Source organism: Schistocerca serialis, unplaced genomic scaffold (genome assembly GCF_023864345.2).
Source record: "Schistocerca serialis cubense isolate TAMUIC-IGC-003099 unplaced genomic scaffold, iqSchSeri2.2 HiC_scaffold_1420, whole genome shotgun sequence".
Classification (NCBI taxonomy): Eukaryota; Metazoa; Arthropoda; class Insecta; order Orthoptera; family Acrididae; genus Schistocerca; species Schistocerca serialis.
The window spans coordinates 3,336,990-3,359,153 of NW_026047648.1; the positions used below are offsets into that span (position 1 = coordinate 3,336,990).

At 42.9% G+C, this 22,164-nt stretch overlaps 1 protein-coding gene across 1 annotated transcript in view; it reads right to left on the minus strand.

The window, feature by feature from the left end:
- Nucleotides 1-1,344: 1,344 nt before the first annotated feature.
- The window catches only part of LOC126442999 (proteasome subunit beta type-6), a 43,038-nt gene continuing 22,218 nt past the window's right edge, over nucleotides 1,345-22,164 (minus strand). Inside the window, exons 4-5 of the mRNA XM_050090840.1 lie at nucleotides 14,915-15,059; nucleotides 1,345-1,586 (exon numbers count right to left, since the gene is read on the minus strand). Coding sequence (XP_049946797.1) covers nucleotides 1,459-1,586; nucleotides 14,915-15,059 — 273 coding nt within the window. The 3' untranslated portion in view covers nucleotides 1,345-1,458. The remainder of the gene's footprint in view (nucleotides 1,587-14,914; nucleotides 15,060-22,164) is intronic.

Consider the following 22,164-nt stretch of genomic DNA (forward strand, 5'->3'; position numbering starts at 1 on the left):
TGTGAGGTTCTGCTCGCTTATGTCGAGTGGCCCCGTGCCCTGTGCCCTGTGCCCTCTACCCCTACACAAGGCATTCCCCCCCCACACACAGGGAATTTGCCACCAGACTCATCTGTCACACTCATCAGAGGCCTTGTCGAGGGAGTGTACGTTCTGCAGGTAATTTAAATCACACAATGACCTGTGACTTGAGTTATTTGCTGTATACTGACTATGACATTTTATACATCCTTTCTAAATAACAATAATTATCTGCTGTATGAAGTTTCAGATCCATATCTTAAATATTGTCCAAGACATTTAAAAAACACGCGCACGCGCACACGCACACGCGCACGCACACACACACACACACACACACACACACACGCACACGCGCACACACACACACACACACACACACACACACACACACACACACACACACACACACACACACGCACGCACGCACGCACGCAGACACTAAAACCTACATCTTTCACCTCCCCATCAAAAGGAACAGCCAACAATATGTTTCTGTAAATACATCAAAAGTGGCTAAAAATGAATACTTCATTACCAAACATCCAATCTTTTCTTCATAACAGACAAAATTCTGTAATTCTTCAGTTTCTCAACAGTAATTACTAAACAGTAATTACTATCATCAGTTATTTAATTTGTTATGCTGCAGAGCGAGTGACGGAGTGAACACAGCACGTACGTTACCTGCCGGTCCCTGAATTTCTTCGCGATTATGTACGAGTGTGTGCATTATCTTGTGTAACGTAGCATCAAGTGTCGTACGTGGTTCGGATACTTAATGTAAAGCAGTCAGTTTTTAGAATCTACAAACATTCTGTAATTCTCTCATTAAGACAACGAAACATGGGATTACTGATTATTTTCCATTTTTGTATTCAGAAAATACAAAGTGTGTAGAATGATTAACGTACGTTCAGAGTTGAGGATCAGTCACCGAGGGAAATTGCAATGCTTCGTGTGAGAAGCTGTACAGCAGTTACGGTGAGGATCTCGTGGCAAATGTACGGAACGAGAAGTACATCCAATCTGAACGTGCCGAGACACTTTTTATTATTCGCATCAGATTAGACCCTCAAATTTCCGACATGCACAATCTGCAATCTATGACGGACTGGCACTTTGTCCTACTTTATCAATTTGACAAACAGATTACGCACACTGTCTAAACTTCCGAAAACAGTTTTAATTCAATAATTATGTCAAGGGCGAAAAATATTACAGAAATCGACAGGAACACTGCTACAGCAAGAGTAAACTCCTGCTACAGCAGTAAACTGACAACAGTTTGGGTTGTACACTTCAATGCTGTGTAAGACTGGGTGAGAGGAAAGTAACTTTATTGATCAACTGTCACAATAGGAGCCCGAGGCCCCGCGAAACTCTGGTACACAGATTGCAGTACAACACGAGAGAGCAGAGCACGGAAGAGCCGCCTCAGTCCTCGTAGAAGCGCGGCAGCTCGCCGGCCAGCACCGTGTGTCGCTCCACGCCGGACTCTCCGATGGCCGCCAGCCGCACCACGCCGCCACTCGATCCGTCTCGCATCATGGCCAGTGTCAGGGCTGTGACAAAAGCAAAGCAAAATGCTGCAGGGGGACACAAACAGAATAAGTGACAAAGCAAAAAAATTTAGAATATCATTATTTACTGAGCAATTTACTCTCCACTAACTTTGTTAATGACAATATTTTTGCAATAAAACCACTCTGAGAAAAAGAATAGTTGATTTCTAAGCCTACACTGCTATTACGGATTTTGAAAAAGTTTTTTATGGAGTTTATTGAAATAAATTAGGGCAATAACTAATGAGTTATGAAACACCATTCCTGAAAAGAACAATCAGCAGCTTATATAATTATTGCTTGCAGCAGATAAGTAATCCAGGTAACTAAATGTGAGCCCCAGTTAGGTGTATATTGGCAAATCTAAATATGTAAAGAATACTATCAAACTTTGATTACATAAAGTTATGGAACAACAAAGTAAATACCCAATACAGACCACAATTGTAATTAACGACAAAATAATTCAACAAGTGGCATTTTAAGTAACTGGTCTCCAGCAAAAGTTGCAGTTATCGTACACACAAAAAATGGCATAAACTTTGATCGAAACACGGAACAATAAAGAGAGCAGTCATATGCAAAACACGGAAAGTTACAAAAGTGCAATTTTACAATGCTCTGGAATGCCATCGATATTGTACAGAAGTGAGAGCTGGATAAATAAAAATAAAGATGACAGCAAGATACAAGTAGCAAAGATGAGGTCGTTGAGGAGAGTTGAGGGCTGCTCAAATGAGAAATTAAATTATCCAGAATGGGGACGTACCAAGCACTATTAATGAGGAGGTAATGAAATACAGACACATGTGCAAATAAGTGAATATAATGCGGGGCAAAAGGTTACCCAGCAAAATCCTGAACTGGAGACACTCCCTGAACACAGCATGGCACTATTCCGAATGCTGCTACACTATGCCTGCTGAACACCTAACTATTTTTCCTTCGTATTTCAACTGTGTAGCTAAACTTACTGTGCGTATATTTAGTGTTTCTGAACTCTGCTGCACAACTTCAAGAACGGATTCCTCATACAACAAGAACAAAAGAAGTCTAGTAAATGTGAGCTCTAAAATGCATACTTCAAGAGGTATGAGAACTACTTTGGTAGAAGAAATGTTTCACAGCAGCAAAGGTGAGCATGTACTCTTAGCTCTTAAAGGTATGCTCTTTACTGGCCTTTTTTCCTCATTTTGGTCCATACTTTCAAAATATAGTAGGGAAAGTGCTTGCAGTGAAAGAGGTTTATTTCACGAAGAACTGATCATACACTGAGGGTATGAATTTTAGAGTCCATGTTTACTACACTTTTTCTTCTTCCTATTACACTGGGAATACATTCCTGAAGTTTTGCTGCCAAGTTTTGAAACACCCTGCATTACGTGCACTTGAAATTTTTGAAATACCGTATATGCAATATTTCTCATTAATTTATTATTCAAGTGGTAGTTTTCAATCCACTACATACAGTGGTACATTTCATTTTCCTGGAAACCCTGTTAACGAAGAGTAACTGATAATTGAAATTACAACTACAGCCTTTAATGGAGAAATTTAAGGGAGCTATTCGAGTTTTGACGAGTTGACACTGCCACTTAAAGCTCTGGGACCGTTCTTTATAGTAACCTTTTTTGTTTTCCGAAAATGAACTTACAGGCTATCTGTAATTGAAAGTTGGTCACATCCAAATTGCCTTTTGCCAATTGAGCCACTGCACTTGTTAGATTCCAGGATTTAATGTTACACATTTATTACATTCAGTTAAGTCAGTAAGAATTTATAAAAATTCACACAATTCCAAATAAGACAACTTTACTTGTAAACTGATATTTCACGCAGAGGCATAAAGTAGTTCTGCAATTTCTTTTTATTTGCTTAACCAACCATATTTTAGTTAAAGCAAGTTCTTGTTGAAACCTATAGTGCATCTGCTCTAGTGAATTTTCAACCTCAGTTTTATAAACAAATATGAAATTTCAAAAACCCTAAAATACTTTTACACATTCTCTGTATACTTTGCACCACCCAAAAATCTCTAGTCTGTGTTGAGCTACTGAAGCAAGTCACCACTTAGTTACAAGTGTCAATATACATGCAAAGCAATAAGAGACTGTGTCAATTACATTATTCTAGAATTCATAAAACCTTACAGTGATTCTATTAACTTCCACTGATGAATGTGATCCACAAATTACAGGTTGCTATATTTACAACAGGCTGATGCAAATAAAGGACACTTACTGACTGAAGGGTGAACCGGCAGATGCCCAATGCCTATTTTCCCTTATCGGTCCTCCTCCCCAGTTCCTAACTGCACTATTCATTTCATTACGCTTCCTTTTAATCCATATCTCGTCCTCACTCTGTCCTGTCATCTCCAGACTCGAGCAGACTCAATGCTCCTGTGCTGCCAATTTTCCTGAAGTGGAGTTACAGTGAGCAATTCTCTCATAATTTTAAAAATTATGAAGCATCAGCTTGTCAATCGTCATGTCGCTTTACAAAAATTGAAAGACTGCTTACGGTCCCTTCTTCCTGCTCCACCTCCTCAGGCATCTTCAATCCTAATTAGTCTTCTGTCCTGAACACGAGAACAGTCACCGTACTCAATCGTCGACAAAAATATTAAAACACCGTTTAGTGTCAAATTATCAACTGAGGAATCGAAGAGTGTTCTTTAGCAGATCTGATTCGACTTTCTTCAGATAGCCCCTTTGCAGTGGTACAAAAACCAAGATTTTGTCAACATGCTACATCTACTCACAAGTATTACAGTGAAAGTTTTAAAAGATTTGCATGGCAGAGGGGGGACAACGAAAAGAGATACTATAGAGTAACAGGAATAGCTGAGACGAAACGAAATTCTCTCTTCACATCTGCTGTGTTCTCTGGCTTTGCAGATTGTACTGCCAGACTAACACAGTGACAATTATTGAATCACAGTAATACAGTTCTTGGGTACTCTGTTACTCGTGAACAAGATTTCTGAGATTAAAAAGGAAACATTTTTATTCGAGGGCACCAAATTACCCGTACCACTTTCCCCACAGGATCAGTATCGTGCAGAACTTTTTTTTATGCAACACAACAATACGGCTGAGTATGCATGTAGTAGGAGAGTAGCATCCCTCTCACCTTTTGCAGTAGATAAGCCACACGTGTGAGTCTTTAACGTTATCTGTGTGCATATGTCAATAAAGATGCTGATCTACACGCAATCTGAGAATTTTCTCCAATTTATTTTCCTGTTTAGGCACATTTAAATTAAATACAATGCTTTCTCTTTTGCTATTATGAATTAGCCTGAAAGCTGGAGGTACACGTGTCTACTGCCACTGCTACATTCAGTCACAACACACGCAGATGGGTATTCGTCTAAGAGCAAGGCAACTACTCTGGAATTTACACTAATGTGGCCGGCAGAGGATTCGTCCGACCGGTGGGCATGGAGCAGAGTGTAGTCGGTATGCTGGGTTGGGTAAGACCAAGCAAACACTTTCACATTCTTTCTCGGCAGTCCCACTCTCTAACAGCGAGTGGGAAAAATGGACACTAATCATTCTGCGCATTCTAAAATGATCATTTCTCCCTACGCAGGTGGCTGTCGACAAAATATTTCGACATTCGGAGAACATCGGGGATTAAAATATCACGAAAAGATCTCACTGCAACACCTTCGGTTTAACATTTGCCCCCTAAATCGCATATCATGACAATACAATACGAGCTACCTATTTTCAACTGTTTTGTCCTCTGTCAATCCCATCCGCAAAGAGCCTGTACCACACAGCGACCCAGAAAATGATTCGGAGGTCAGTATTGCGCAGGTTTTGAAGAGGATCTGAATCGGAACTTTTTTTACGGCTACTTAGAGTCGCCATTTGTCTCGCAAATACCGAACATACTTCATACCACAGGTCTCGACCGTTGCCTACAAACTATAGTATGGGCACCCCACCTGTTGCATCTTCTAAGCATTCTGTGAGTAAAATACAGTGCTGGTTTGCCTTTCCCACTACATTCTCTATGTGACTGTTCCAATTTAAGTTGTAATTCCTAAGTATTTAACTGAATTGACAGCCTTTCGGTTTGTGCGACATGTTGCAACCAAAATTTAGCAGGACTCCTTTTAGTACTCGTTGGGTGACCTCAGACACGTCATTATTTAGGGTCAATTGCTACTTGTCACACTGCACAAATATCTTGTCCAAATCATTTTGCAATCAGCTTTGATCTTCAGGTGACTTTACTAGACAGTAAATAACAGCATCACCTGCAAACAATCTAAGATGGCGGCTTAGATTGTCACCAAAATCTTTCATACAGATCGGGAACAGCAGAGATCCCATAACACTTCCTGGGGAAACACCAGATATCACTTTGGTTATACTTTATGACTGTGTCAACTACTACAAACCCTTCCTGATAAGGAAGGGCTCAACTGAGGTGGTAGTCCACAGGCACACTATTTGGTTAGATGCCACTTGAGGGGAACAGTGTTTAAAGCCATTTGAAAATCCAGAAACACGGAATCGACTCGAGATCCCTCGTCGAGGGGACGCACTACTTTGTAAGTACAAACAGCTAGTTGTGTATCACAAGAGTGATATTTTCTGAAACTCTGCTGACAGTTTTTCAGTAGATCACTTTTCTAGAGGTAATTCACAACATTCAAACACAATATAAGTTCCAAAACCGTGCCGCAAATCGACGTTAGTGATACAGTTTTGTAATACGTCGGATTACTCCCACTTTATTTCCTGAGCAATGATGTAATCTGTACAACTTCCCAGTGTTTAGGTACGGTTCTTTCATTTAATGAGAAGTTTTATGCGATAGCTACATAGAGAGCTATTAAATCTGCATACTACGAAAGGAATCTAATTGGGACACAATCTGGACTCAAGAATTTGCCTTTATTAAGTGATTTAGCCAATTTGCTACACCGAGGACATCTACTACTCAGTTGCTCACATTTGCAGTAGTTTGGTATCATAATTCTGGAATATTTACTTTGGCTTCTTTGATGAAGGAATTTTGCAAAAACAGTATTGCAAAACTCCCCTTTAGTGCCACCGTCACCGGTAACATTACCACCACTACCACGTAGTGAAGGCATCACTGTCTCTCGCCAACGGTGTACTTTACATAAAACCGAAATCTCTCCGGATTTCCCGCCAGATTTTGAAACAGTTCCATTGTGGACACTATTAAAAAGCATCTTTCATTAAAATCTAGGCTAAATTTCGAGCTTCAGTAAAATGTCGCCAATCTTTGAAATTTTGTGTTCTTTTAAATTTGACCTACTTTTTTCTTGCTTCTGCAACAGTGTTCTGACCTGCTTCGTATACTGTGGTATAGTCCCAAGATCACAGTGCCACACCAAAGTTGGCAACTTGCATCAGTACCACAGGGGTTAGGTACGTGTCACTGCATTCTGCAACAATGAATGGGGAGCCCTGACGGAGCCAGGCCTCTCTCCCAGCACCGCAGTGGCACTGCACGCAAATCTGTATAAAGCCGAGCACGAACACGCCCTGCACAGTTCGCGATCTCCGATGAAGCAGTAGACGTCATCTGGTTAGAACACCAGTGCTATTCTAGTCTCACAGGGTGTATACATGAACAAGAAAAAAAAAACTATTTTTATCTGGGATATTCTGGAAAAATCTGGGCATTTTTTAAAAATATATACTATACTCCGGGTTAAAGTACATTTTTCTGTATTTAGTGACAATATATTTTCCCTCAGAACTGTAGAAGATATCAATCCTTAGAATGGTAAAGGTTTTATACACAGGTAAAAAACTTTCCAGCACTCCCACAAGAAGAAGACTAAGAAAAAGAAGATATCTTTAATGTGTGGAAACACTACGACAGTAAAAATATGAATTCACAGTAGTTTTGGAACGCAGAACAGTTAAATATAAGAAGTATGGTGCCCATGCTATGATACAGAAACAGAGACCATAGTAGTGCTCCAAATGTTCTGGCAGTGAACTTCGAATTCGGGAAAATATGGTGCAGCAATATATATTCTTGCTAGGTAAGTATTCTTTGGTAGATGATATTTTTCCATCAAGAAAAGCCAAGCTTTCACATACACTGATCGTCAAAAATTTTTTGTTGTTTTTCCGAGCGTCTGGTTTGACAGGATCCTAAGAGCACAGCTTAAATTGCAGCAGCTGAATATTTCTGACAAGCACAGTTGTAAACTTCACTGCTGTGCACCAAACATTTCAAGGGTTATCTAGCTTAATACACGTTCCATTGAGCAATTTGACTTTTCCAAAGAAAAGGCGATTACATGTGGAATTACTCAAGACCTAGCATTTTTGTTTTAAGGATAATTATACTTTTTGCCATCATTATCGCATAATTTGTGATCTGTGAAAGAACTAAAATAAAAATGAAAAACTAACCTCTAATATTGGTCTTTTTTAGAATGTGTTACCCTTTGTCTTATATCAAATGCAAATGTGCCAGTAAAATTTTAAATGATTGCAGAAATGACCGGTCTTCCGGGTCTGAATTTTTTTCTACGTGGCTGGTTCTCAATGTTTTTAAGTTTTAGAAAAGTCAAATGCTCCACGATTTAAGAAATTCATCACACATTCTCACATGTAATATAATTCGTCTTGTGTAAAAGGAAATTTACTTTGAAAGTAACACTTCTCAAAGCACCATTTGCAATATGTTCCCACTAAATGTTAAAAACTAAAACAGTGGTGCCATCACACTCATCAAAAGCAGTCTACTGTTATGAACTATTGAATAGTCTTTGTCTTAAAGCTTTTCACTCATTTTGCTGTCAGCAGACACTTGTATGTGCACTGTGTTCGGTTTCTGAATATGGCCCACTTTCTTTGCATCTTATGTTTTATTTCAGTGTTGTTTTCTAGTTTGTTTATTCTGCAGTAGCGACCACAGTCAGATTCTTTGTTAGAGTATCAGTTCTTACCAGCCAATATGACAGAAATTTAACTGAAAACAAAATAAATAAAAAATTTCCAGATTCTTAAAAAAATTCTCGGGTATTTCTCAATTTTCTCCTGAATGAAAATATTCGCGGGTTTTTCCCGTATTTTCCGGTGCTTGTACACCACGGTCTCAGGTGAAGCTGCAATTTTGTACATGTCAAACTTTTACTTCAAAGGAAGAATTTGTAACAGTGTGCATCATCAAGTGATGTTTTACTGTTAAAAGACAGCTGTCAATATTAACCCATTCCTGTGGGAATGTATTGTATAAAGTACCTCTTTCTATTGTTTTTGTAATAAAGTGAACTAATGGTGTCATATATTTTAGTTCAATCAGACATCTCCCACAGCAATCAAAGAATCCACAGTTACGAATGGGCGATTGTAATTTCTTCAGGTCACAAAATATATTAAGGGGGGCGGGGGGTCAGTTCCCCCTCTCATTAATTTATTTTTTGATGAATTTCTACATTGCTGTCAATCTCTTTCATTGAATTTTAGCCACATCGGCCCTACAGTTACACAGTTGGCCGAGTGTGGCCGATGCGTAGCCGACTGAGGACAGTGGATTCCCTGCGAGAAGAGCAAAGCTGTGGTCTCCTTTGCTGCCCTCAGTTTGTTTAGGGAGCCCAAGGCAAAACATGACAACTGACAGTGCAGAGTCGTCTGAGGCTCCATTTCTGGAACCCCATTTCAAAATCGCCATTCCGGTAGCTAACTTTGCCGAGCAGTCGGCACGTTCACTTCCTCGGATCCTGACACGTCCAGGGGTCCAAACATAGGTGACCGACCGTACAGCTTTACGGAAGTACGAAAGAGCGTCCCGGATAGTCGCGAATAACGGGTGACGAGGGTAGCACTTGTCTACAGCCTGAAACCTGCTCAGGAAATTACAGCAGATCGAAAGCATCTTGACAGTGCAAAAATGAGCACGACTAAGTGCTCATTTGATGGCTTCCAATTCACCAATGAAGACACTGCATCCGTTCAAAGTTCACTGTATGTTGCACGTGTGTGCAACACAAAACCTGTTCGTCCTCCAACCATTGAGAAGTCTGTGTATACCACTTCCTAACCTGGAAATGTGTCGAGGACAGCCAGGAACTGGTGGCGAACACCACAGGATCACATGAATGTATCAGTCCAAAGGCTGAATTGACGCAGGTACAAGGTCGGGGTGTACGCCACCCTCCCTGTCGACAGGCGACAGTAGGGAAAGTTGGGGTTCAGAGCAGACGGTGTAGTCAAACTGCAACTGAAACCCGTGCTAGGTTCTGTTGTGGGAAGTGTACCCCCTTCACTTAAGCTGGCGAAGATAGGGAAGCCACATCATCTGGGCATCAAACACCAGTGCCGAAAAGTGGCAAGTAGCTACTACATTGGATAATTAGTCATCGAGGTACCCCCTTTCCCTTGACCTCTCTGGTCCTTTTCCTTCACCTGTATTCCTTCCCCTTCAACTATTCTGCCAGAAGAATCAGCTGCTGGCTCTAAAAGCTTGTAAAAGTAAGAGTGTGTGTGTGTGTGTGTGTGTGTGTGTGTGTGTGTGTGTGTGTGTTCCCCTGCCCCCACTTGGCGAGTAGATTTTTTTAGCTATCCATTTACATTACATTGTATGTTGTCAATATTTTATTATTTTCGTTGGTATGATGAACGTAGCTTCTAGTGTCTACACCAATGACAGTATCTTCATCACCTTTGTGATTTTTTTTTTTTTAATTCCAGCTTACTGCCATAAGCCAGTACTACAGAAGGATTCATAAATCTCACAATCATATCTGTAAATAACTTATTAAGCATGCTATGAAGTCTGAATTACTGGCTCTTCTCTCTGAAGGAATACATTTGTTCTGGTAAAACACAGAAGGTTATTACAACAGAAAAGAAAATATAGCTCAGTTACTGGCTCATTTAGAATAGGGCGCACTCTAGATGAGTGAGAGTTGTTTACATTTTTTTTTTTAAAGCTTCCTCATTGAAAAATTTTGAAAGCAGCCCCACTGTTCAATTTTTCTTTCTATTGATTGAAGCAAGAGTGTTATCCTGAACAAAATGACTTCAGTATCTTATTGGGGTTAGTTTGAAATTAGATTGTCTCTTTGAACTCTGATGGAGAAAGTAGAAAATGTCCATTACAAATTCTTCAGCATCTTTTCGTGAAGCTAAATGAAGCAGGTGGCAGGAATAAGACTAAATTCTCATGTGTGGTTGGACTTCTTTTCAAAAATAAGCAACTCCTTTCGTATGTCCCACCACCATTATATCTGTATTATCACCTGCTTCACCAGTGGATTCCTTTTATTAGCAGTTCACTACTCAAGAGATTAAAAATTCCTTCCCCAGTATTTAAACTTTATTCCAGCAACAATAGTATTGTAAACTGCATCTTTCCCCGTTTAACATCAAAGTAACAACAATTGGATACAGTTTCACATCTTTAATGCCTGTGCTGCCATCAGCTGCAAGAGGAAAGGGGTTTATTTTCTTGTAAGTATTATACTACATCATTCTATGTTCCAGACGACAAAGAATTTAGAACTGCATTTGTTTTAGTTCCTCCACAACTGTATTTTTTAGCAGTCAGGATCAGGAAACTTTTTTGAACAGTTGTGGAGTATGATATACACGGGAAATTGGCAGGCCACAACAACAATAAATGAACTACAAAGCATTTCAGCATTGGTGACAGAGTCTTCCTCATCAGGTTTTGTTCCAAATGACTGTGACACATTTGAAGACTTAACGTTTATAAGCCTACATGTACTTTTAGACATAACACAGTAATCATCATGATTGGCATGCTTTATAGAAATGTCTCATGAAAATGCTGTACAAAACACACGGTCCGATTTCTTAGATTTTTACCAAACATGGCAATTCTTAGCTATACCATTTCTGTCCAGTTCCACATTTCTTCATTACACTGCCATTAACTGTACTAACACTTTGGTGTTCCACAATATTACTGTCCGAAGTCTGTGCAGCATTTATCTCACTTTCACTTGGTATATCTTTCACACTGTTTAACTTTGCATTATTTTTTTGTCAGGCTTTTCTTTAGGGACACTTAACAGCTGGTGAAGAAACAAGAGTCCAATTCCTCGCACTTTTAACAAACTATTAAAACTTTCCTTAGCTGCTAACACATTGTTTTTGAATTCTAAATGGACAAATATTACCACCGAACACAATGTAAAAATTACCGAAAATATCAGTGGTCTATACACAATGCACACAATGGAATCCTGGCGTATTTCCGTGCATGCCCACTAGATGGAAATACCCTGATCACTGGAAATACTGTGTGAAACTCTGAAGGGCCCGATTTTTTGTAGACTCACTCATTCGAATTAAAAATTTCAGAGAACTTGGGACTCCTATTTATTAAGTAACTATTTTTGTTATTTATTACATAATTTTTGTTTTCTTATGTAACGATCAGTGAACTATGTTCTGGACACACGTGCACATTATCACCGCTTAGTAGTCGCGCGCAGATTCACAGTCGGTTACAACATCTGCACGAGAATGACGTGTCAACCTATTTTCTTAGTTCTACCACTAACCGGCTATCACACTAGACTTTTGCATCAAAATCATTTGTAGACAGGTTTACTACATTTACTCTGCAAAGAAAGCATTACAATTTATAAAACACTGCACTAATTATGTCAATTTCTGTAATTTTTATTACCTCTCCTTAACTCCGAAATGAATGTGATAAAACCATAATTATTACAGATAATCTGTAATATTTGGCAGCTACAAGCCAAGTATCAGGGGGAGTAGCTCTCTGCTCGTTGCTCAGCCCGACGTTCTTCCCACGGCACAGCCAGGGAAGGAAAGCTACCGGTGGCAAAGAGACTGCCGGGGCCACGTGACCGACAGCAGGAGAAAGCTCCATCCACTGCCGAGTCGCCGAACGGGGGCTCTCCCTACAGGCGCCACCCAGCCTCGCCAACGGCTACCCGGCGAGTAATCGGTCGCCCGGAGTCCCCGTGCCCAGGTCACTGAGGGTACGTGCCGCTCAGCAGACGCGGGGAGCTATCAGCTCGGACACCGACAGTGTGGTCTCCGTGTGCAGGTACTCGGCAGCTCATCCGCGACGGGACGGCTATCGTGCCGGGTTCTGGGTGTACTACCTTATCGGACAGGAAGAGTGCTAAGGTGGGAAGGCACAGAGGTAGAATAGACACACACTGGGTGATCTTCCCTGCACAATCTGCACTTCTGAAAAATTTGGAAAAGTGGTACCAGATCAAACCCAAAAACTGAACCATGTATTTATTAATGAGAAGGTGTAAAAAGTACCGGTAATGAAATAGAAAACCAGGGTCCTAAATTGTGTACCAGGTCCGAGGGGGGTCTACACCTGGAAAGATGGAAAGGCAGAGGGAGGGAGAGGCTCGCAGCACAGAAAGGGAAGTAGTGCTGCAAAGGCTGCGGCCCCACGGTAGCCGAGCACGTACTCGCAAAAGAGTGGAGACCCGTGGCTGCAACTAATTGTTCAAAATAATTTTATGAGAAAGCATCACCCACTTTGAACACGTATTTTCACCAACATATTGAGGGCAGACTGAAGGCACCACAGAGTATAATTGCGTGAGAGTTTTCCGTTTGAAATGAGATTCAAGTCTTCTTTGAACTGTTAAGCAACTGTGTAAAAGAAACCAAATATTTATTTTTGTTGTCAAGCACGATCTCAATCCATACTAACTACTACTGTTTCTCCTACGATACGACTACAGCTAACGGCAAAGAAGATGCCACCACCAACAGTGATGTACCCTTTCTACACAACATTACTCTTTCACAAAAAAATCAGCTGAACGAATCTCTGGCTTTACCCAGCTTTCAGTACCTACAATGACTTCTGCTTCAGTGCTTTCTTTTGGCACCTGGAGCTCTGTTCTTTTCCAACGACTACAACGCTTATCTCGGCAATTCAGGTGGTGTTGCCTAGACAATACAATCTCTTGAGTCATTCTGGAAGGTAGATTATACACACAATAATCAGAACGTGTCCAATAACAGAGCCCTGAAGAACTCCTTTTGTAACAGGAACAGGATCGGATCTCTGGTTATTTGCACACACTTACTGTTCTCTACTGCTTAGGCACAATTGCAGGAGGAGGCCGTTCTACCGTACTCCACAGTTTTTACTTTAGTCGTGTTATTAGGATACTGTGGGACACTGAATACACAAGAGAAAGAGTGAATATTTCTTTTACAATTCTGTAACTTTGTGCACAGACTGGAAGTAACTGCAACCATTTGTGACTACCTGTCGATTGGCTTTACAGTGAACTAAAATTGGTCAGGAGAACATTATCTGTATTCTCAATTAAAAAATAAAATTCATTGTCTAAGCTAAAATTTGACATTTTTAAAGCACAAACAAAGAATTTTATCTCCACCCTGTTGCCAAAGAGTGGAGAAACAATTGGGACACGACTGTTCGGTCGAGTGTACAGGTCTACCAAAACACAGCCTCGTAAGTACGGCACTATTGAAATACCAGCTCACAAAGTAGTGACTGCCAACTAACTGTGTCATGTCCGAGGATACGACAGAGGGGGGGGAAAAAAAAAGGAGGGTTCAGGTCTGTCTGAAATTCCAAAGCAGTTAGAAAATGCAGAAAGACAAATTTCCAATTGGAGCAAGTGATTGCACTCATCAGCACCAAACACAGTCAAGGGCCACCTGGAAGAGGTGCAAATTTTGGGACTGTAAGGATACTCTTAGCAGAAGAGTCAAGGGCCCGAATAAGACTCACTGCACTCAGACAACTTCTACAACGAAGGCTAATTCTACACATTAGGTAAAGCAAAGGATTCAACTGCTGGCACAACAGACGTCAGTGCCAGAGTTCGTGCGGTACGAGGAAACGGAAGCAGCAATCACTAGCAGCGCTGTTAAGTACGAACATCGTGAGCAGCACTCCACGTGAGAAAACAGACGTGAAACTGAGCTTACCCACGGCGGGCGACGAGTGATGCGGAGTCGGCACCCTGACAGTCTGACTGCGAACTTCTTTTGTTATGAAAATCTAGAGTTTTTGAAGGACTGTGGTGGCACACGGTTCCTCCGTACCTGTTGCTGACCCAGCAGTTAACCGACACTTCACAGGCACTGGCCAATCTGAAGTGTGGTTACGGGGTGCCTTCGGTCAACCACATTCGGATCCCTCCCCTTCTTTTACTCTATGGGTAGGGATGTGCCTACCCTTTACACTAACAGATTCCTCATTTGGTAGCAACAGTGTTCAGCTGAATCACTAGTGCACTGGACAGATTACGCCGCAGTCTCCGAAAAACACTACTGAGACGGCAGCGGCAGGTTACTTACTGTTGGTAACAAACTGCAGGCACTCTTGGCGGGTCATGCCCGGCTTGAAGTTGGCATCCACGTAGCCGTACACGTAGGTGCTGCCAGAGCCGCCGATGGTCACCGGCATGCGGACACACATCCCGCCGATCGGGACGGAGTACACCTGCGAACAGACGGAGGGGAGTAAGTGCGAGATTTCACTTAGCTGAGCACTTAGTCGTAAAAAACGCAGAGCCAAGTTTAGGTCTCACAGTCGAGACCGTGAACTCAGTAATACAGATATTCAAAAAGTGGCGCACCGTTACGCAAAATGTTTCTTTTTGCAGCACACAGATCTTTGCTAGATAATACATAAATGTGTGTTTGCAGTAAAAGAAAAGCCTCGTATAATTGTAATTTTCCACTGTCTGATACTCCATTCTGTTACGATTCCACACGATTTTGACTTTCTTTTGAAATTTGACAGCTGTTTCTAAGTTTGCACAGAAGCACGATCTTGCTGAAGTCTCTGAAGGTGGTCAACCGTAAAATCATTGTGTATTCCACCTTTAGTGGAACTCTCCAGCTGTTTGTACGCAGATTTTTGGATACCATCCTCACCATCACTTACAGTTTTCTGTAGTATACTTAGTTTCTTCTTTAGTCTCAGTAATAACAGCTAAATTGTAGAATGTTTTAATCTGCCAGGAAGTTTCATATCAGCGCACACTCTGCTGTAGAGTGAAAATTTCATTCTAGAAACATCCCCCAGGCTGTGGCTAAGTCATGTCTGCGCAATATGTGCTAGTTCTGCAAGGTTCACAGGAGAGCTTCTGTAAAGTTTGGAAGGGGGAGACGAGGTACTGGCAGAAGTAAAGCTGTGAGGACGGGGCGTGAGTCGTGCTTCGGTAGCTCAGATGGTAGAGCAGTTGCCCGCGAAACGCAAAGGTCCCGAGTTCGAGTCTCGGTCCGGCACACAGTTTTAATCTGCCAGGAAGTTTCAGTTTCAGATCTGTCTCAAAGTAAGTTAAACAGCAGAGAGTTTACTTTTGATATCGTTTGTAAGTCTGGCAGATTAGCTCTCCGGTCTTCCCGTCTACTCCAAAGACTCGGAGTGTCTGTCGACAGTGTCGTACGCCCTCTTACACAGTGCGGCACAGCTACCGACCTCTAGAAGAGGCTGTCAGAAATGACGGAGGGATCTACCAGACAAACTGTTAAAAATTAGACGCCCAATTTAGGCCTAAACACTGTATTTCAGACACTTTCTGACCCTGAATAAAAAAAATTGCCTGGAATAAAAACAATACGAATGAAGAAATATCAGGTTCAGCGGAAAAAAAGGGTAAGGCTTAATTTAGCGAATATCAAGGGTGCTTAAAAAATATTTCTACATCTACATCTACATTTATACTCCACAAGCCACCCAACGGTGTGTGGCGGAGGGCACTTTACGTGCCACTGTCATTACCTCCCTTTCCTGTTCCAGTCGCGTATGGTTCGCGGGAAGAACGACTGTCTGAAAGCCTCCGTGCGCGCTCTAATCTCTCTAATTTTACATTCGTGATCTCCTCGGGAGGTATAAGTAGGGGGAAGCAATATATTCGATACCTCATCCAGAAACGCACCCTCTCGAAACCTGGCGAGCAAGCTACACCGCGATGCAGAGCGCCTCTCTTGCAGGGTCTGCCACTTGAGTTTATTAAACATCTCCGTAACGCTATCACGGTTACCAAATAACCCTGTGACGAAACGCGCCGCTCTTCTTTGGATCTTCTCTATCTCCTCCGTCAGACCGATCTGGTACGGATCCCACACTGATGAACAATACTCAAGTATAGGTCGAACGAGTGTTTTGTAAGCCACCTCCTTTGTTGATGGACTACATTTTCTAAGCATTCTCCCAAGGAATCTCAACCTGGTACCCGCCTTACCAACAATTAATTTTATATGATCATTCCACTTCAAATCGTTCTGCACGCATACTCCCAGATATTTTACAGAAGTAACTGCTACCAGTGTGTGTTCCGCTATCATATAATCATACAATAAAGGATCCTTCTTTCTATGTATTCGCAGTACGTTACATTTGTCTATGTTTAGGGTCAGTTGCCACTCCCTGCACCAAGTGCCTATCCGCTGCAGATCTTCCCGCATTTCGCTACAATTTTCTAATGCTGCAACTTCTCTGTATACTACAGCATCATCCACGAAAAGCCGCATGGAACTTCCGACACTATCTACTAGGTCATTTATATATATTGTGAAAAGCAATGGTCCCATAACACTCCCCTGTGGCACGCCAGAGGTTACTTTAACGTCTGTAGACGTCTCTCCATTGATAACAACATGCTGTGTTCTGTTTGCTAAAAACTCTTCAATCCAGCCACACAGCTGGTCTGATATTCCGTAGGCTCTTACTTTGTTTATCAGGCGACAGTGCGGAACTGTATCGAACGCCTTCCGGAAGTCAAGAAAAATAGCATCTACCTGGGAGCCTGTATCTAATATTTTCTGGGTCTCATGAACAAATAAAGCGAGTTGGGTCTCACACGATCGCTGTTTCCGGAATCCATGTTGATTCCTACATAGTAGATTCTGGGTTTCCAAAAACGACATGATACTCGAGCTAAAAACATGTTCTAAAATTCTACAACAGATTGACGTCAGAGATATAGGTCTATAGTTTTGCGCATCTGCTCGACGACCCTTCTTGAAGACTGGGACTATCTGTGCTCTTTTCCAATCATTTGGAACCCTCCGTTCCTCTAGAGACTTGCGGTACACGGCTGTTAGAAGGGGGGCAAGTTCTTTCGCGTAGTCTGTGTAGAATCGAATTGGTATCCCGTCAGGTCCAGTGGACTTTCCTCTATTGAGTGATTCCAGTTGCTTTTCTATTCCTTGGACACTTATTTCGATGTCAGCCATTTTTTCGTTTGTGCGAGGATTTAGAGAAGGAACTGCAGTGCGGTCTTCCTCTGTGAAACAGCTTTGGAAAAAGGTGTTTAGTATTTCAGCTTTACGCGTATTTGAGAGTTGTAGCATCGCGTTTTAGTACCTGAATAGTGTAATTTCGCTTAGTCTCCTTCCGCCGCCGAGCAGTGTCAGCAGTGCGCAAGTAGCAGCATTACTGCATTTACTAGGCAATCTTGTATTTTAATAACCGTTTAAATTTTGTCGATTTGTTTGCGCTCTCTGTAGATTAGTTCAGACGTTTTTTGCAAAACAGTTTTTAGCATGGATAGGGACTGCAACTGCTGTGTTCGGATGCAGGCTGAGTTGGCATCCCTTCGCTCCCAGCTTCAGGCAGTGTTGGCTTCAGTCACACAACTTGAGGCTGTTGTCAATGGGCATCACTGTGGGGGTCGGGATGGGGGTTTGTCGGGGACGGCCAGCTCGTCCCACGCATCCCCTGATCGGACTACGACTGTGGTTGCCCGGGATACTGCCCGCATTGAGGCTGATCCCCCACCTGTGGTAGAGTGGGAGGTCGTTTCAAGGTGTGGCAGGGGGCGAAAGACATTCCGGAGGGCTGAACGGAAAGCCTCTCCAGTTTGTCTGACGAACCGGTTTCAGGCTCTGTCTCAGGCTGATACTGATCTTCGGCCTAACATGGCTGCTTGTCCTGTTCCAGAGGTTGCCCCTCAGTCTGCAAGATCCGGGCAGTCGCAGAATTTGACAATTCTGTAATTTTCAAATACTGCAAAATCAACACACACATATATCTCACAAATTATTAATGAAAATAAAACATAGAAACAAAATCCAGTTACATTATTAAATGTGAGGCCAGTCCTCAGTGTTTTACCTAATTTTCAGGTCGAAATTACATATTTACCTGGACTAATTTTTGTTGCACATGACATCAAGTTATACTCTACTACAGTCTTTTTGACAATTCTGTAAGTTGTAAGGCCTCCAGAAATTCCTCCCTTGCTGCTGGCCATCATTATTCTGCGCTACGCTGCATCAATGCGAGACAACCTCGAGGTTGTAAGAAATACTTGCCGCAGTGCTCTTCAAACAACTTTTACAGGAGGGTAATGTTGCAATCGCAATGGGAAATGGACCTGTGGCTCACAAACCCATCCGCTGTAAAGGAGGCTACTGAGGTCGGCAAGCCCACGAGATGGCACAAAACTGTTAAAACAATCTGATGCACTCAATCATTCTTTACGCAACTCCAGCAAAGTGGCTCCTTTCATTTCTTTCTAGTAACTAACAATTCGTCACCCATGTAGTTTGAGAATTCCCTGGGACTTCCCTGACTTTTTCAAAAAATTCGATTTTCGTGATAATTCCCAGTTTTCCAGGCTAATTACCACACGGTGTGTGTGTGTGTGTGTGTGTGTGTGTGTGTGTGTGTGTGTGTGTGTGTGTGTTGCGGGCACCCAATGGCAAGGTTGGCAGTGGCCTTAAACACATTAAAAGAAACAAATGTGGATAAAACACCAAAATGTTAATATACACGCTATGGTAATGAAGAAATATTAAAATGCAACAATGGAAAATCTAGGATAGAATGTAAAAGTACTACGAAAAGGATAGTTGCTACTCACCATATAGCGCTGATGCTGAGTCGCAGAAGGCTGTCAGAAAGATGTGCTTTCAGCAAACAAGGCCTTTGTCGGACCAAGGCGCAGAGAGGGTGGGGGCAGCTACGTGCAGTCGGGAGGTTCGACGGAGGGCAGGTGAGGGTTAGCGGGAAAGGTGCGTCGGTGGAATAGAGGACGACAGTTTAGTGCTGGAATGGGAATAGGGAAGGGGCTAGAGAGTAAGGACAAAGACTAATGAAGGTTGAGCCAAGACCTTTACAGGAACACCTGTGCAATTCAGAAAAACCGGTGTCTGTGGGTATGATCCAGATGGCACAGTACGTGAAACAGTCATCGAAACGACATTCTTCATGTCGGGCAGTGTGTTCAGCTGTTTCTCGCTTACAGTTTGTCTGCGGCCATTCGTGTGGATGGACAGCTTGTCAGTTGTGGTTCCCACGTAGAATGCAGCACAGTGGTTGCAGCTTAGCTTTTAGATCACACGACTGTTTCACAGGTAGCCCTGTCTTTGATGGGATGGGTCATGCTAGTGACCTGAATGGAGTAGGTAGTGGCAGGAGGAAGTACAGGCTAGGTCTAATAGAGGGATACGAGCCACGAGGTGAGGGGTCGGGTGCAGGGGTCACGTACGGACGGACGAGAATATTGTGTAGGTTCGGTGGGCGGCGGATATCACTGTGGAATGAGTGGGAAGGATACTGGGTAGGACATTTCTCATTTCAGGGCACAGTGAGCGGTAGTCGAAACCCTGGTGGAGAATGTGATTCAGCTGCACCAGTCCTGGGCGGTACTGAGTCATGAGGGGAGTGCTCCTCTGTGGCCAGAGGATGGGACACACACACACACACACACACACACAAACACACACACACACACACACACACACACACACACACACACACACAAGGCTGGGAGGGTAATTACAGTCTGCAAACGCCTCAATGAGACCGTAGGTGCCTTCCTCTGTCCACATCAAACCTACCATCCACCAGCAATACCTCCACTTCGACAGTGGTCACACATTCCATCCCGAAAAGCCCATTCCATACAGCCTATCCACCCGCAGCCACCTCATCTGTAGTGGCGAGCAATCTCTTTCGGCCCACTGGTCGGAAAATAAAAAGCAGTTCAATAAAATGTGGTGCACAGTGACCTGTACACCACATATCACCACACATCAGCTGGTCCTCTTACGTAGTAAGGAGCTACACATCGAGGGGCTGTGGCCTATGCGAAGACGAGTAAGAAAGACCTCGTCGCGTCAATGTGGCCAAACGGAGGCACGCCACGGCCGAGTTGTGGGCTTTACTACGTGGAGCTTATCGGTGGCCACTTCCAGCCACTCTTCTTCCCGTCGGTGCAGGACTGTACCTGAAAAGCAGGTGATAGCACGCAGATGGATGGCACACAAAGAACTGAGGTTCACGACACGCCTCCTCGGTTGCTAGATCTTCCCTCGCGTTCCCCACAACATTTGTGTGCCCCAGTAACCGGCAGAAGGACACCTTCCCCAATCGTCATAGCTGGAGGAGGGCAACCTGGATATTCTGGATTACTTTATCTGCTGGGTACAAATGTTCAAGAGAGTGAAGAATCAAAACAGACAAATTTAGCACTGGAAGAATGTCTCACCTGCTGCAATGTCCAGAAGATCGCATACAATTCCGCATCGAAAACAGTAAATTCCTGAGGCAGTCAGACCTCGAGGACACAATCTGGAAAAATGACAGAGCAACAAACGGAGCCCTCCTTGCTTAGACCGCATCTGTAAAGACAGCTACACAGTTGTGGTGGTCGTACAAAATGTTAGAAAATATCGAATTAAAAACAGAAGCAGGACTGCAATCTCTCCTCTACTGCACTAAATCTAAAATTATGCTGGGCCTCTATAGTAAACAGGGCGGAAGACTGTTAAAACCCTGGCTCGTAGACGGATGGAGAAAAGGCAATCCAGAGGTGAACGAGCAACAGAACGGTATGCGGACGGTCAGAGCTGCGAGGAACAGACACGCCCCACACAATGTGAGGAGTTTCCACCAGATGGTTAGTGGCAGTTCTCCTGCCTCAGCACAGAGACTGGGTGTGGGAACGGTCCTACAAGCGCCTGTGGCCAGCCGAATCCCCCCCACAGTTGACAGTGTCAACACTCTTCAAATGTGAAGTCCCGACCGATCCACACACTGTGCACCCGTAGTCCACCTGTGAACCCGAAAGCCCTATAAAACTGGAGCAGACACGCGCTCTCTGCTCCCCGAGACCTGTGGCTAAGGCACTTTAAGATATTCACTGCCTTCAGCACTTTGGCTTTCAGTTCTCTCAAGTGTGGCAACCACAATTTGGAGTCAGAAATGAGGCTCCGAAACCTCACAGAGTACCTAAAATGTAGGATGGTGCCCCTCTTCAGCAAGACAGGTAAATTAAAAATATAACTAGAATCATTCCTCTAACTTCTGCACTGTAAGTTGCAACTGACGGCTCACTATTGCAACACCGGAAGAGGAAAAGGAAACAGAAAAATCTTCCACAAATAAGGAGCACTATACAGGACTCCTCAATGTAGACTACGGCTATGGCAAAGAGGGTAACACTTAAAACACTTTCCCGAGTGACACCATTCTCCTGCTCAAAACTATCGGTCAGCGAATCACCAACTCTGGTCCTAAAACGCCACCTAGACAGGAAAAACTGTACAAAAAAATGGGGAGGTGGCTGCAAAAGCCCCACTCATGCAGT